General features: G+C 40.9%; 3 protein-coding genes across 30 annotated transcripts in view; 2 read left to right on the top strand and 1 right to left on the bottom strand.

The window, feature by feature from the left end:
• Window positions 1-16,487, top strand: part of RIOK3 (RIO kinase 3) — a 910,199-nt gene that overhangs the window by 560,686 nt on the left and 333,026 nt on the right. The window lies entirely within an intron of this gene.
• Window positions 1-16,487, top strand: part of LOC310682651 (uncharacterized protein) — a 142,927-nt gene that overhangs the window by 95,509 nt on the left and 30,931 nt on the right. For all 8 annotated transcript variants that reach the window (XM_083451692.1, XM_083451693.1, XM_083451694.1 and 5 more), the window contains one exon: window positions 16,243-16,390. In XM_083451692.1, coding sequence (XP_083307818.1) covers window positions 16,243-16,390 — 148 coding nt within the window. The remainder of the gene's footprint in view (window positions 1-16,242; window positions 16,391-16,487) is intronic.
• The window catches only part of ZNF521 (zinc finger protein 521), a 283,936-nt gene continuing 282,133 nt past the window's right edge, over window positions 14,685-16,487 (bottom strand). For all 21 annotated transcript variants that reach the window (XM_083451574.1, XM_083451573.1, XM_083451571.1 and 18 more), the window contains one exon: window positions 14,685-15,525. In XM_083451574.1, the coding sequence (XP_083307700.1) occupies window positions 15,496-15,525 (30 nt within the window). In that variant the 3' untranslated portion in view covers window positions 14,685-15,495. The remainder of the gene's footprint in view (window positions 15,526-16,487) is intronic.

Here is a 16,487-nt window from a genome sequence, read left to right as displayed (position 1 = left end):
AAATACTAGTCAGATCAGTGCCACTGAGGGACCACTGGCTGCCGCCAGATCAGCACTGGCTCTTTCCTCCCATTCCATCTTTTGTTGTTGCTCACTGCTGGAAGGAATCCAGAAATGGTTTATTGCAAGTTGGAATCTTATTCTGCAATGTTGTGGCAATGGCAATAAGCAGCATTAAAACCGCAGACCTAGAAACAATCCTGTAAAACAGCAATCTCCCAATGGGATATAACCAAGCAGCATCCAAAGAGTGCTTCAATGGAAATGAAAGATGAATACATGTGGATTTTGAGTTGAGCGCCTGGGTGGACAGCAACTAATTTTCCTGTGGGTCAGTCTGATTGTGGGGTAATAGGGACCTAGGGTTCTATTCAATAAAGTCCTACTCTGAGTGGACCCATTGAAATTCATGAACCTTAATTAGTTATGCCATTAACTCCAATGAATCTACTGAGTAGGACTAGCACTGAAGACCACCTCTAGTATCTACCTTCTCTCCTCTGTCTGGAATTGTGGGCTGGAAAGGGAAAATGAAGAGAAGTGCAAGACTAAGACAAGGATTGTTTTGTTTCACCAGCACACACTCATTCCTGTGTCCTCCTCCTAGAGTGTCAGGTAATAAGTTTACCTAAAGTTTAGCTGTGTGGGCAAAGGGATGATTCACTCCTCCTCCCACGTAAATGTCAGGCTTAATCTCTCTCCCTTCATCTTCCAAAAACATGAGTATTAGCAACCTGTTTCTGCTCAAAAGACAAGCTGGCTGGTGCACTTTGCAAGGAACAAGCAAAATCCCATGGAGAGCAGGCTCTCTTCCTAATTCCTGGACCCAGGAAGCACCAAACTACAGCATCTCTGCCTTATTGGGATGCAGTTCCAATTTATCCACCCTCAACCATCCCATCATGGCAGCCAGACCAATGACAAGGAGAAAAATGGAACAGTGCCAGCTGCATATTGGTGGCATGGAACTCCTAAAGAACTTGCCCAGTAGCTTTGTTTAGATGTTGAATAGCACTGGGGGGCAGAAGAGGACCTCATGGACCATCTTCCGGGGGGTTGAGCAGAAAAAAACTGAGCCTGCAGGTAAGAGTGGAACCATTTCAATACCATGCCCTCTTCTCCCATCCCTTGGAGCTAGTGCAATACGATACAATGATCAAGTTTTGTTGTTTTGTTTTTTCTTTGGGAAAGTTTGTAAACTGCTTTTTTTTTTAAAAAAAGCTCTAAGTGGTATATATAAATAATTATCAATAATACGCATGTAAAACCAACAAAATGCAAAAGCCCCAATGCTAGTTTATATACTTGGAGAGGTTTTTGAAATCATAAAGTTTTTAGCAGACATCTCAAACAGTGTAGTGAGGGTGCCTGCCTAATGTTGATATTGCTCCTGTAGCAATCAGTCATGGAAATGGAAAACGGGTCCTGCTCTCACAGGCTGCAATTGAAGGAAAAGAAGCCAAAAAGAAGGGAGCAGGCAGGGCTAATCAAGGTGGCTTAGCCTTGGAAAGTGGCCATCAGCTCTTGCTTGTGGGCCTTTGTGAAAACAGGATGCTGGACTTTGGCCTGATCCAACTGGGCTCTTCTCATGTGCTTATATTCTTATGGTGGGGGACCTGTGTTTTTAATATTCCTGCATTGAGACAGATAAAGGCAAAGAGATGTTGAGATGGAAGGCATTTCACTGTGATGAGGCAGGCATCTAGAGAAACGAGGTGAGAGCAAGGCAGTGGTGGGGTTTTGCATGCATTTTTGTATTGGCTTGTTGCATTTTTATTGTAGTTTCCAACTTTATAAGCCATCCAGAGAACTTGTTTGAAAGGCGGGGTATAAATCACTCTAATAAATAATAACAAACAAGCAACAGAATTGGAGATTCTGGGTTGGAATAGAAGGTTAATGTTAGAGGAATACATAGAACACAGAGGTAGAGAAGGTGATTGTATATTCCTAGACCACTTTCAATTGGTTTTCCTTAATCACGGGAGTCAGTGTATTTTGGAAAATGGGAACGTGGAGATGTACCATCCTTATCAAGCTGTTGCATGAGTTAAAAGTATCCTACAGCAATGGCTTAATAATTTCCATTGTATTTGTAATAGGAATGACAATAAATATTACAGAGAATTATTATTATTAATTTTATTCTTGCTAATATGTACTTATGTACTAGAGTGGCTGGGGGAACCCAACCATATGGGTGGGGTATAAATAATAAAATTTTTGTTATTATTATTATTAGTCAGATGTTGAATCTGCACATTCTTATATGGTGTTATATCACGGTAATTGCTATGGGTTTAAAGATCCATTGTACAGACTGCAACTATTCTCATTAGTTTATTAGAGTAATTATAAATTTTCCAATAAATTATGGAAACATGACATGTGTTATACGGTATTTATTTATCCCATGTTAAATATGAATTTGCCTAATATTTACAAACTCAAACTGGATATTTTTTGCTTGTTTTAGCCAAATCTCTGGCGGGTGCTGACATCAGTAAGTTGCGTAGGGGAAAGGCATCTGAAAGGTGTGATCAAAGTCAATTTGCAGTGTGGATTTAAATCATAACATGTCTGATTCAAACAAAGGGTAAGAAATCGTCCACCTACCCTGAGAGGACTCCAGTGAAGCCAATTTTAATACAAAGCTAAAATATCATGCTGAAGGCACTGGAGATTTAGAGGGAACTCAAGCTGTTGTCAATTGGCATCCCACATTTTATTCACCTAACGTTTGAGGTTTTAGTATTTGGAACAGTGGACAAGATCTCCCAGTAAATAGGAATGTTTAGATAAAAATTTAATTGTAATGGGTTTTTAAAAGCATGAATTAGAACTCAAATAAGTTTTCTTAAAGCTGTATCCCTGCCCATTAAGCAAAGGAAACACACACACACACACACACACACTTTTAAATAGGGTATAAACTAAAGTACATTGCTTGAGGCACTTTTTAAGACACCTCTGTTCCTGGATGCGAGCACAGATGTGTAAGTTTCCTGATTTAGTTCCAAGCCAATACTCTTAATTAACTTCAAATTATTTAAACATATAACACTCCAGCACAGGGGCATAGAACAATCAACGATGCAGTGTACAATCTTGCTCATGCGAGTCAGTGGATGGCATTCACAATAGAACGCCGAATCAAAGCCCACTGCAGTGGAATCTGTTGTGTTGTTGTTGGTTTCGGTGAACTTTCAGCTTGCTTGTAAAAAGTGCCCAGGTTGGTCCAGTTGCATAGCCCTGAGGTTTACCGGTATATGCTTCAATTCCTCAGGGCTATTTGGGAGCTGAAATGGACACTTGAATATTGCACTGAAATCCGTTGTGTGTAAGGCTGCTCATAAGGTAAAGGTAAAGGGACCCCTGACCCGTGACCGACTCTGGGGTTGCAGCGCTCATCTCGCTTTATTGGCCGAGGGAGCCGGCGTACAGCTTCTGGGTCATGTGGCCAGCATGACTAAGCCGCTTCTGGTGAACCAGAGCAGCACACAGAAACGCCGTTTACCTTCCCACCAGAGCAGTACCTATTTATCTACTTGCACTTTGACGTGCTTTCAAACTGCTAGGTTGGCAGGAGCAGGGACCGAGCAACGGGAGCTCACCCCGTCGCGGGGATTCAAACCACTGACCTTCTGATCGGCAAGTCCTAGGCTCTATGGGTTAACCCACAGCGCCACCCGCGTCGCAAGGCTGCCCATACAAACTTACAAATGTACAAGTTTTCATTTTTTGCCAGCTACTCTTCAAATAACTTTTTTATTTTACTTTTAGAAGAGGGATGGGGAACCGGTACCATCCCCAGAGGTGGTTGTACTCTGACGCCCGTCCATGTCAGTCAGCATTACCAGTAGTCAAGGAAGATGGGAGTTGTAGTCCCACAACATCTGGAGGGCCACAGGTCCCCTAGCGCTGCTCTGGAGTCTTGTTGAGCAACTAGATGAGTTGCTTGCTAGTTGCTACCCAGATCTTTGCAACCATAGCTGAGTATGTTGCTTTAATTCCTAGTATATTTCTTGGGTTAACATTATTCCCCAAACAGGAAGAAAACAAGATCCATCTTGATGCTGTGTATAGAGGCATATGCAAATATCTGGCTCCTCTTTTCATCATTTGAGAGTGGTGGTAGAGAAGTGGTTTGATCAAGACTTCCCTGTTGAAATTGGCTAAAAACCTTTTTTGCATGAACACTTTCGTTCCTGTAGGAAGCTGATAGGCAGGGAACCAAGGCAGGCAGCTGAGTTCCACATTTCTATATTCAGACACTTTGGAAGATCTCAGTTGGTGGTTGCACTGGGATTGTGCATGAAAATTCTTAGCAAAATAAAAGCCAGGGTGTCACCTAAAGCAAGAGTCTTGGAAGAACCTCATAATATCTCTTCTCTTGTAACTGGCCTTCTCCTTTCATCTCGTCCTTGGCGGTATTCTTGCTCCAGTCCATTTCCTCTTTGGGGCCCAATCTTACATTGCTTACAGCTGGCTCTGAATGCTTGGTCTTCTTTTATGCCATTTCCCCCCTTTCTCATCTAATGATTTCTGGAGACTTTTTTACTTTACTCCCAAACTTTTCAAAGGCTGCTATGAGCTATGGCTCACAACTCAAATAAATTTGCTTTAATAATGGGTATGCTGCTTTTTCTGCTTGTGACTCTTGCATTGGTATGTTCCTCACCGGAGTCTTCCTCGGGAAATATTTTGTTAGCACTTGAACCTAACCTTTACTTCTTGTCTGCCAATTATTAAAGCTCTTTTAGTGAGCTTCATCCCAGACTACTACGGAGCCAATCATCTGATGTTGTCTGATCACAGAATACTAGTTTATACAGAATTGATTTGTTAAGTCAACCCCCCATTTACAGATAGATGAATGGGAAATCTTAATTACCACTTTAAGAAAAGTAATCATGTATCTGCAGCATATCTGCTTCTATTACGTTCAGTTTCGTTGGCATGTTCAAGAGACAGGATCTTCTTGGTGGTGGTCCCAAAACTATGGATTATGGATTACTTTCGACTAGCATTTAGAACTTCATCTTTCCAGCTGGTATAAATAGCCTTTGTCTCCAAAGCAACTTCTTGTATTATTCTGTACATCTGTTGTGCTGTGACTATTTTTTGTCTCTCCTTTCCTAAAACATCACTTCATGAGAACATAGCTCTCAAAAGTGGCTTAAGATATAATAGATATAAACCCCCAGAATATCTGCTATTAAAGATTAATAATGGAATTCAGAACTAAAAAATTATCTGGCTGGGTCCAATCTAATACAGCATCTTGTTTACAGCAGTGGCTGGGAAAGATGTCTCTGGGATGCTCTCAAGCAGGCCATGAAGGGAGCAACCATCCTTTCTATATCTTTATTCTCTCCCCCCCCCCCCCAGCTATAAAGCAGTCCTCTCAGATATTCTATAGCAACATTTTGGTTGGCAGGTACACTAGTGTTCTCTTCCCACACCCGGATTCCATGGGGCTGCACAAGTTCGTGTTTGCAGTGGCAACCCTCAGGAAGAACTTTGCATGTGGAGACATTTTCAATGGGCCAAAAGCATTACTAAAAAGATGTTGAAAGCTGCTGGTCCCTGCCAGAAGAAGAAGAAGAAGAAGAGGAAGAGGAAGAGGAGGAAGAGGAGGAGGAGGAGGAGGAGGAGGAGGAGGAGGAGGAGGAGGAGTTTGGATTTGATATCCCGCTTTATCACTACCCAAAAGAGTCTCAAAGTGGCTAACATTCTCCTTTCCCTTCCTCCCCCACAAGAAACACTCTGTGAGCTGAGTGGGGCTGAGAGACTTCAAAGAAGTGTGACTAGCCCAAGGTCACCCAGCAGCTACATGTGGAGGAGCGGAGACGTGAACCCAGTGCACCAGATTACAAGTCTACCACTCTTAACCATTATACCACACTGGAATTCTTGGGATAGCTAAATTGAAATACTTTTTCTTTTTAAAAAAATAATGAAGTTTTTAAGAATTACAGCAATGATAAAGACAAAACGAGGCACACAGAACTATTTTTTGTCCAAAGAATCCACACGTTTCAATTCTTCATGGGCAATTTTTTTTTTTTTTGAAGTGACAAGTGATTTTGAGCTCTCCTTCCTCATGAGATTTCAGCAAGCATCCTTTGAGCAAGGCGGAGCGCATCGTCTTTTGTGATGAAGCAGCTCCTTGCATTCCTGAGCAGCCCCTTCTTTTCTTAATCACAATAAGCTATCTGTGGACACCAACGGCAAACATGCTTGTTTCTAGGACTGGCACGCTTTTTTCAAGGAAAACTTATATATTTTCTGCAACATAGACCAACAGGGAAGGGGGCTGCTGATGGAATTGCTTCCCTGGACATATTAATAAAACTAATTCTTAAGTGCATTTGCAGTCAGGCAGACCAATAACGGGAGCAGAGATGACACTGGTGCAAAGTATCGTGAACTTTTCGATGGGGGATGCACAAGGCTTTGAACACAGTCAATATGAAAGTCATCAATATATGTGTGACACTAAGGACAAGAGACAACATGGCTCATATAAATGCTGGGCAAAATGAGCAAGTGGTGAATCCCCCAAGGAGAAACAGGAAACAAATGACTTCGCAATGGACACACAGGAGGCAGAAACACAATAAATTACATGTTGGGCAAAAACCTGAGATTCAGACAAAACAAACGCTACTGCAAATAGGCCAAACACAGGTATTTACTGGTTGTTTAATATCACAGTGCTGTGGGGTTTTTCCAAATAAATATAGCTCAGGAAATAAAATATTGGTCAGTAAACAAAACCTTGGGTCCTCACAAACAAAGCTGAGTGACCCAAATCTGTAATATAAATGTTAAGGTGTTCTGGCATTGACTAGCCAAGGCCTCATAAAACTTAAGGGTGATAGCCATCCAATATTAGTTATTTTCAGTGAGTCTGCAATGACTTACTTGGACAGCACAAGCTTTACTTGTTTATGTGTACAGTGGTACCTCGGGTTACAGATGCTTCAGGTTACTGACGCTTCAGGTTATAGACTCCGCTAACCCAGAAATAGTACCTCGGATTAAGAACTTTGCTTCAGGATGAGAACAGAAATCGTGCGGCGGCAGCAGGGGGCCCCAGTAGCTAAAGTGGTACCTCAGGTTAAGAACAGTTTCAGGTAAAGAACAGACCTCCAGAATGAATTAAGAATGAATTAACAACGAGGTACCACTGTATATGTATAGGACTGGAGAGAAAAAAGCCCTTAAAATAAGATTGATTCCTTGGCAAGTGTGTTTTCAAACACATCCTTTTTTGGGGATGCATCTTTAGCAACAATTCTCCCCTAATGTATCGGGCATCTAGTGCCTCCTGTTCATTTGTGCTTTCCTAGGATTGGGTTGGTTTTCTGTTCTTGCGTTGAGATTTTCCTTTAGTACAGTGGTACTTTGGGTTACATACGCTTCAGGTTACACACGCTTCAGGTTACAGACTCTGCTAACCCAGAAATAGTACCTTGGGTTAAGAACTTTGCTTCAGGATGAGAACAGAAATCGTGCTCCAGCAGTGCAGCGGCAACAGGAGGCCCCATTAGCTAAAGTGGTGTTTCAGGTTAAGAACGGACCTCCGGAACGAATTAAGTACTTAACCCGAGGTACCACTGTATAGGAGTGCAGCCTTAGATATAAATATCCTCAAAGCATGGTGACAATTAGTAATGTTGTTCTCAGAATAGTTTCTAGCTAGCTTTCTGATTAATTCCATATTTTCTAGCATTCCTAGAGATCAGCAACATTACAGTACATAAAACCAGGGCTATTTTTCTAGAAAAAGAGGTGCCCAGAACTCACCATGAACACCTCCCTTGTTCTCTTATAATGGCAATGGCACCTACTTGAGAGGTGCCAGAACAGTTCTGGCCGGGGAGGAAAGCCTTGCATAAAACCTACAAACCTTTCCAAACTGTTCATTAATACCATCAATTGAAAGTGAAACAACATAGAAACTACTTCACTCTGATTGTACAGCAGGTGAATCTCAAGAGGTATCTAGAACACTGCCTACTCCTGTTTCATTGGATGAATTTCGGTTGGTATGGCTCGAGGACTTGGACAAGGCTCTTGAATTGGTGCAGATGCGCACATGTTCTCTGGACCCTTGATCTTGTAGTTGATAAAAACTAGCAAGGAGATGGCCACTTGGATCAGGGATGTGATTCATGTTTCTTTATTAGAGGAAGTGGTCACTGCATGCCTAAAGGGGGTGGTGATGGGAAGGCCACTTCTTAATAAATCCTCCCTGGAGCTGGAACATTTAGATGACTATCATCCAGTTGTGAATGTCCCTTTCTTGGGCGAGATTCTTGAACTGGTAAGTTACCAACCAGCTTCAGGCTCTCTTAGATGAGGCTGATTTTCTAGACACCTTTTAACTGGGATTTGGAACAGAAACTGTTTTGGTTAGGAGAGAGGCAAGGGAGTGTGACCGTGTTGATTCTTTCCCCCCTCTCAGTAGCTTGCGACACCATTGACCAGAGTATCCTCCTAGAACAGTTTTCTGAATTGAAACCGGGCACCACTGCTTTGCAGTGATTCCAGTCATTTTTAGATGGCCAACTCCAGAGAGTGGTGCTTGGCAAATACTGTGGAGCCTTCGATGTGGGGTTCCACAAGGGTCAAGCTTATTCCCCTTGCTGTTCAACATCTATATGAAACCGCTGATTGGAGTCTTCCAAAGAACTGGTGTCTAGTGTCATCAATATGCTGGTGTAAAGGAGAAATAGAGCTGTGTGACATCTGCAGGTGAGGCATTGGATGTGCAGGATCAGTGTCTGGCTTCAGTAAGGGACTGAATGAAATCAAATCCAGATAAGACTGAGGCACTGTTAGTGGTGGTTCCCTAGATGAGATGACTGAGGTTCAACCACTTCTGGAAGAGGTTGCACCTCCCCTTAAAGGCGCAGCTGCACAATTTGAGGTATGCCTGGATCATCTGCTGCAGCTGGAGGTACAAGTGGCCTCGGTGGCATGGAGTACTTTGTAACCAGCTTCAGCAGGTGGCCCTCATCTGCAATCATACCCAGACAGGGATAACATACCTTCATTGTCTATTCTCTGGCAGCCTCCAGGTCACAAAGGCTAGCAGTACACAGATCTGACAGCAACCTCTCCCTTGCTGTGCATGCCTCTCTGATCTTATTTACACACAATCTCAGCAAAAAATACTCTGGATTTGTAACACTCCCTGTAACCACCTGATGTTGAAACGAGTGACACATTCCTTCTGCAAGATCCATTGAAATAAATAGGAGGCGTTTCAAAGATGACCCAAGAGAAGTTCCAAGTGGGTACTACATGTCTTTTGAATCTTTCTACTCACACCCTAGTGTTACATTCTTCATCTTGGTATTTAATATTGTAATGCTGCTGCTGCTACTACTACTACTATTATTATTATCATTATTATTTCTATCACATGATCTAGTAATTGACTCCCCACAGAGTTTGGCAGGCCCGTGCCGCCTGCTCTTCCATACAAATTTCCTTTGGCGTATGGTGTACAAAGCACGACAAGTTCTCACTCATGTTTCAAAGCCATCTCTCTTTTCAGAGCTATTTGTTATTGTCTCCATCATCACAAGTTTAAAAAAGGAAAGTTAATTAAATATGGAACAAGACTGAGCAACATCTTTTAAACCATCATGTCATTAGAACTGGATTCCTCAGAGAGCTGCTTAAAAGGGGTTTGAGAACAATGACTGTTCAATCAGATATTTATGGGCATAGTTATGTAAACACACTCTTTATTGTCTATGTATATTTAATATAATTATCAGTTTTGTACTCAGACTCTCTGGAGACCCAACAAATCACAGTGTCGCTTTGAAAATGTCAGCAGAAAAGACAATTATTATGCTTGCAAATATTCATAAATTATATTTAAAAGTCCTGTAAAAATGTATCCTATGAAACAGAGTTCTTTGCAGTCACTGAATAATTACTGTATTTCTTTGATTTAAAATCATATTGAGGGATCCAGTAGAAGAACTTCAGTGATGTAGGAAATTGCTGATCATAGCAAATGAGATCACAAGCATTTTGGACAAATGAAGAATTGGTATCAAAATAAGAATTTTGACTTTTGGTGTGTGTGTGCGTGTGTCTGTCTAAGTAAGATTAACAGTAAAGTTGAAATCTTGGCATCATGAAAGAAACATAAAGGTAGAATCTTGTCCTCTTATCTTTTTACTAACTATTTAATGGTTGCCTAAGGCACTAAGGCTACAATTCTATGTGCACTTGGAGTAATTCCCATTGAGCACAGGTGACTTCTGAGTAAACCGGCCTAGAATTGTGGTCTAAATTTAGGAACATGCACAGCATCCGGCTACCGGTCTATGAAATACTTTCCTATAAATGTCTTAGGATTCCAAACATTGGTCTTGCAAATCCACTGAAACTGCACACTTATCATAAAGTCTTTATGATTTGAATCTTAATTGTCTGAAGTTTTCTCATTTGGAATCAGCTCTATCTCTTCTATATGACTGTTTCTAAGTACTCTTATGTACATTGTATGTTGGTTTATTCAGACTTCAATGGAATGTTTAGACCATTTGAATAAATAAGCTTGTGCCCATTATGAGTAGAAGGATAACATGCCTGATTTTGTTTGCTCATCTTCCATTATCCCGGCAACTCAGTGAAAGGAACATCGCAGAGAGAATGTTCCATTTGCCAGTAAAGCGTAAAGGCCCCTTGAACGATAATTGAGCAGTAATGTATGAAGGAATGCATTAGAGTGGAATCAATGTTATATTCTTGTCTGTGTGGCCAAGATCTTTCCATGGAGTCCTTTGCATTACCTGAGATGCAAGCTCACCCTCCCAGCCCCAGCACACTGTGGCAAGTAATATTCTGTTTTCATACCAAGTTATTTCTAATTGTCGCCAATTATGAGTCATTTGCTTTTAGGTGTCTTGCCTGTCACAATATTAACATTTCTAAAGCTTTCCCTCCGAAGGCTGCGAAAATCTGTTGTGACATCTAAATAAGGAAGTATTCAATCAAGCTGTGAAGCAATTGTTAATTTTTCATATAAATAGAGGGTCATATGTTGGTATATAAGGTACAGCTCTTTCTCATCTTTCTTGAGGACAGTGTCTCAGAGAGGATAAAAGCAAAAGGGCAAGTGCATTCCTTGTGACAGGATTATAGTTGAGTGGAGAATGTTCTAGCACTTTTAAAGAGTCAAGAAGTATTTGCAGAGGGTAGCCGTGTTAGTCTCTCATGGCAGAAATGGTCAACAATTGTGTGGTACCTAAAATACTAAAAAAAATATTTTTATGACACAAGCTTTGTGGATTTTTTTTTTTTTTTGGACTTTTGTGGTCCATTTTGTCAGAGGCATGAAGTGAAATCTTAGTGTTGGCAGGTATATAAAGGAGAATATTGTAAGGTGAGGCTTGAATGGCCCCACTGAAATTTGAAAGACCAAAGGCCGCTCCTGCTTGGTGCAAACTATTACTATTAGATTCTAATGAATGATTGAATATTGCTTTATTTGATATAGGTTGTTTATTTTAAAGTTACTTTGACTTTTTTATTGGATCAGATTGTTACTATTACTGTTTGATGCTTTGTTATGTTTTAATATGTGTTAGAAGCTGCCCAGAGTACCTGGGGCAACCCAGACAGATGGGTGGGATATATTATTATATTATTAACTAACTAACTAACTAACTAACTAACGAAACTAGATGATCTGACTCAGCATAACACAACTTCCTATGTCCCTAGCTTGTGTCTGGGCCTATGGTTTGGAAAAAGTGAGAGTTAACTCCTTGTAAATTCCCTTAAGGGGCTTATGCAGCAGCTAAGCCACTATAGGGACCAGAGTCCACCTCATCTTCACTCCTCCTATCTTCACAAGCTTATTTAGCAATCTGGTTGAATAGTACAGCCTGTGAACAGGGACTTCTGCTTAGCCTTTCCACTCTTTATGCCAAGTAACAGGCATTCTCATTCAATAAACCTGTGGCCTGCTTTGCATCCAGCATGTATGTCTCCTGTTCTTCCCCTCCCCCTGGTCTCCTTGATGCTGGCACAATTTTACTTTCCCCCTTCTCATTAGGGTGGCTCATTTTAGCTTCAGTGTCCCACTGGGGAAGCTAGCATGCCAGAGACTAAGCACATTCATACGGAGTCTCTGTATTTCTCCCTCCTCCCCCCCTCCTGGTTCTGCAAACTGATACCCCAATCTTGTTCTGTTTGCTAAATGCTCTGATAAGCCCCCATGGAAGACTCAATCCTCATTGGGAAGGTTGAATGTCTTTCATAATCTCTTTAAACAGCTTTTTAGGGTATCACCGAGAAACCGGGAACTAATGAGAAAGGTAAATGGATTCAGGCATTTGATATGAGTGACTCGCTCTTCAAACCAGGAGTTGAATGTGACCAGAAGACTTCTATTCCCTAGTCCTGAAAGGCAGGACTAATCGATGCTCAAAGCTACCATCACATTTGCTGTTGCTGTGTTTACTGTGTTACTGTATTTACATAACTAGAAATTCAACAACCTTGCGTGTTTTGCAAGCTGTCATGACATAAGAAGCAAGTAATATGCTATGTTTTGCTTGCTAACATATTTTTGACATATTTTAGCTTTTGATTATAAGATTGCATCTTTCCCAGCTACCATCTGTCTCAACTCAGTGGCACAAACACAGTGGGGTGTAATATTTCTAACATACTTGAACTTGACGAAAAACATGCTATTTACAGTTTTAACCAATATGTCCCGCTTTCACACATGAAGGCTGAAATAAATGCCTGCACTTTTGCAAAAGGTATCTGCCATGAAGAAAGAAGGCATAATCAGATCCAATTTGGCAGAGATGAGTAACATATTAATGGAAACGAAAGCGGAATGGGTGTCTGAGTTATTATAAATAGAAGCTGGCATTGTACTTGCAGTGTATGCACAGTTGCCCATGTTTATCCTTTTGTCAGCACAAATGAGATTTTCTTAGACTACTTTTTAAAATCCCATATTCTTTTTTTTTTGTTCTTGGCAACGTATGCCTAAAATTCTCAAGGCTGGAGAAAGAAACATGGCACATTTTTTCCTTGAAATCTCTGGCAAGCAGAGGCACTTTGAAAACTTTGTTTCCAGCCCTCCCATCTGTGGAGATTCAGAATGTGACACTCAGCAAACTGGAAATCACACTTAAAATTTACCCTGACAGGAAAAGGCCAGCAACTCTTTGTGTATCACATTGTGTAGTTCTAACCACTGCATAAGGATTCCAGAAACACTGTGCACCAAATGCAGAGAATAGATTTGGGGTGAACATTCATAGCAGCATATGTGAGGACCAGCAGCAACAGCAAAACCCTGATGGTACATCCTTCCTTTACACATACTTGGGACAAACAGGTTAATGCAGTTCTCGGCAACACTTCTCGGCTGGCTTTGAACAATCCCCCACAGGAGATGTAAGGCTGGAGTGCTCACTGAAGTGCTCTCTCTGGCCACGTCCTCTACTGCCATCTCTGTCAGCAGTGAGGACAAGGGACTGGAGGGTAGAGGAGTCCATGTCAATGCTGTGGCTGGAATTTAACAGGGTTGCCACCTCTGTTTGAGAGGATAGGGGTGGGGGGAGAACTGGCTACCGCTCCCTTCATAAGATAATCATTTAAGCGCACGAGCTTCCAACAGTGTCTGAGGCTGAAATAGAAACGTGAAAATACTGAAAGGAGAGAAAGGGGAAGCAAAGGCTACAATCCTAAGCATACTTGTTGGGCAGGAGGGATGGGGGGAGACATTCAACTCAGTATGCCGTTAAAGCCAGATCTATCAAACTCTCACTTTCCAAAATAGTATGTGCACTTTGCAATGCAGGTCTCCAACCAATGTTTGCAAAAATGCATATATATATATATATATCAGAGGAAAGTATGTGTGAAAATGATGGTCTTAGTTAAACTTACACAAAAAAGTATTATAATAGGAAAAATTGCTTGCAAAAAAATAGGTACTGTTTATAAAACTGTTTCTTAGGTGAACTTTGTCCTAAAGTGTTGATGAGGATTTAAAAAGTGGGTGTTTTTTTTTATTTCTGCAAAATATGGAAAACCAAATTTAAGATTGGAGAATGAGCAACTGAGAGAACTGAACTTGACAGATTCTTCCATCCTTACTGGGGAATAAATGCGCTGACCTCAGTGAAATTTAATTCTTCTGAATAAACACATTAGGATTGCACTGTAAAACAGAAACACCCAGACTTTTTTAAAAAACTGGACAAATGGCAGTCACAAAGTTCAGGACAGGAATGAGTAACACCAATGTTGTTGGACTACAACTCCCATCATCCATGACCATTGTCCATGTTGGGCTGCCATTAGCCCAAGCCACCAACTCCCCAACAATAGCTAGAGGGCCACAGGTTCTCCACCCCTGGTTTAGGAGATTGACATTTACAAGCTCTGGATTCAGATCACTTACCACGACAATCCTGGTATTTTTCTAAAGAAATATACGTCTTAAACAATAACAAATTTAAACTAGAACTTAAGAGGCAGTAAGAGCCTGATTTCTGGGATCCTGTGTGATGTGAAGGGGAAAATAATTTGTTTATTTACGAGTCAAAATTAAGTTGCAAAAGGAGAGCAGGTTTGTTTGTATCTGGGACAAAAAGCACAGCCACGCTGTAATGTAATGGTAAACTGAATTTATTTCCTCTTGGAAAACCATTCCAGTAATCTCCAGGTTCAGACCGCAGAGTAAACATTAATAACAGTAACATACAGGTTAGTTCAACTGATTCAAAAATTTGGCCATGTGACGTCATTAAGGAAAAGTCTTGAACACTCAAAAGCTTCAAATGGTATCCAGGGGAAAAAAAAGTTTCTTTGACAATCTACATAACAACTATTGCATATATGGTAATGCTATCTGTCATATCGCAAGGCTTACAAATATATATACAGGCCATATTCAGCTGGGGGGTCAGTTTGGAGAGAATCGGTTCGTTTTTATTTATTTTTACTTTTGCAAGTATCTTCAACAATAAAAATACTCTTGAATTCATTTGCTTGTATACCAAAAGAGAAATTGTAGACATAAGCTGGAATGAAAGGAAAGCCAAATAGGGTTGTAATGTATTAGTTTTTTTCTCCTGTTTCTTCCTTGAAAATAACATTTGTCTTAAGCCTTTTTTCCCTTTATATGTTATTCTTCTTTTAATCCTGCTTGAATAGGGCCCAAGTCCACTTGTCTTTATAAGACCATTTTAGTATCAGACAACATAATACATGTGCAACACTTTATATACAAGAAGTCTCTCCGGTGCTCAAAAGTTCAAACACATGAACATCCAACAGTTTTGATAATACAAGTTTTATGGTACAATACAATGTTTCTGAATAATATACATTAACAATGAAAGTCTCGTGCAAAGAGTTAAACATGTTCCCTTTTTTTTCTTGTCCCGCAAAGAATCGGTTCCTGAAGAACTGGGCCTTGCACTAACTGCTATGTTGGGTCATTGTATGATTCTGCAAGAAAAAAAGGAGATATGTTGTTATTGTACAGCCAAGGAAACAAAGCACGGCCACAAAAAGAACATATGGCTGCAATGCATGTCACTGTGTTAAGTGGCCTATTATACACACTTTGATGTTGCTTTGTACAGTGGTACCTCGGGTTAAGTACTTAATTCGTTCCGGAGGTCCGTTCTTAAGCCGAAACTGTTCTTAACCTGAAGCACCACTTTAGCTCATGGGGCCTCCTGCTGCCGCCGCGCCGCTGGAGCATGATTTCTGTTCTCATCCTGAAGCAAAGTTCTTAACCTGAGGTACTATTTCTGGGTTAGCAGAGTCTGTAACCTGAAGTGTATGTAACCCGAGGTACCACTGTATTGCATATTGGAATCATTTCTATAATCTTCATCTTATGCACTTCAAAGTACATTAGGTCTAAGTCCAAGACAGTACTTGCCTAAATGGCCATTTGTGAATATGTTGGTTTTGGCCTATAATGCAGAAAACACCAACAGACCATGCAAACATCTGGGGGTGATTGCCAGTGAATGTGGCATGGCCCTTCCTTTTGTGAGAATGTTTACAGATCTATCCGCTGGTGGCAAATTTTAGTATGCTAGCTGTTTTGTGTTAATATCTTCCTAAGTATCTTTTCAGAAGGCCACTGGTATGTTGCGGCTGAGCCTAGGACAAATCTCAATATAATAGTTCTTTGTGTGGATGTCTCCCTAGGTATCTTTTCAAGAGGTCAGCAGTACGTGGCAAGTGAGCCTAAGGACAAAACGAAAGTTTGAGAAGAATCCTGAAGGAAGGCAGAACTTCTTCGTGTATGACTCAATATTTGTGACACCACCTAAGGCTACACCCAAGCATCCTACAGGTACTTAGTAGGGAATAAATCCCACTGAACATTATGGGAATAACTGTATGGGAATTGAAGGTGGGCCTTCAGTGTGTGGAAAATGGCCTGCTTGCAC

Source organism: Podarcis tiliguerta (assembly GCF_965153285.1).
Source record: "Podarcis tiliguerta genome assembly, chromosome: 7".
Lineage (NCBI taxonomy): Eukaryota > Metazoa > Chordata > Lepidosauria > Squamata > Lacertidae > Podarcis > Podarcis tiliguerta.
This window is presented reverse-complemented; position numbering and strand designations above follow the sequence as displayed.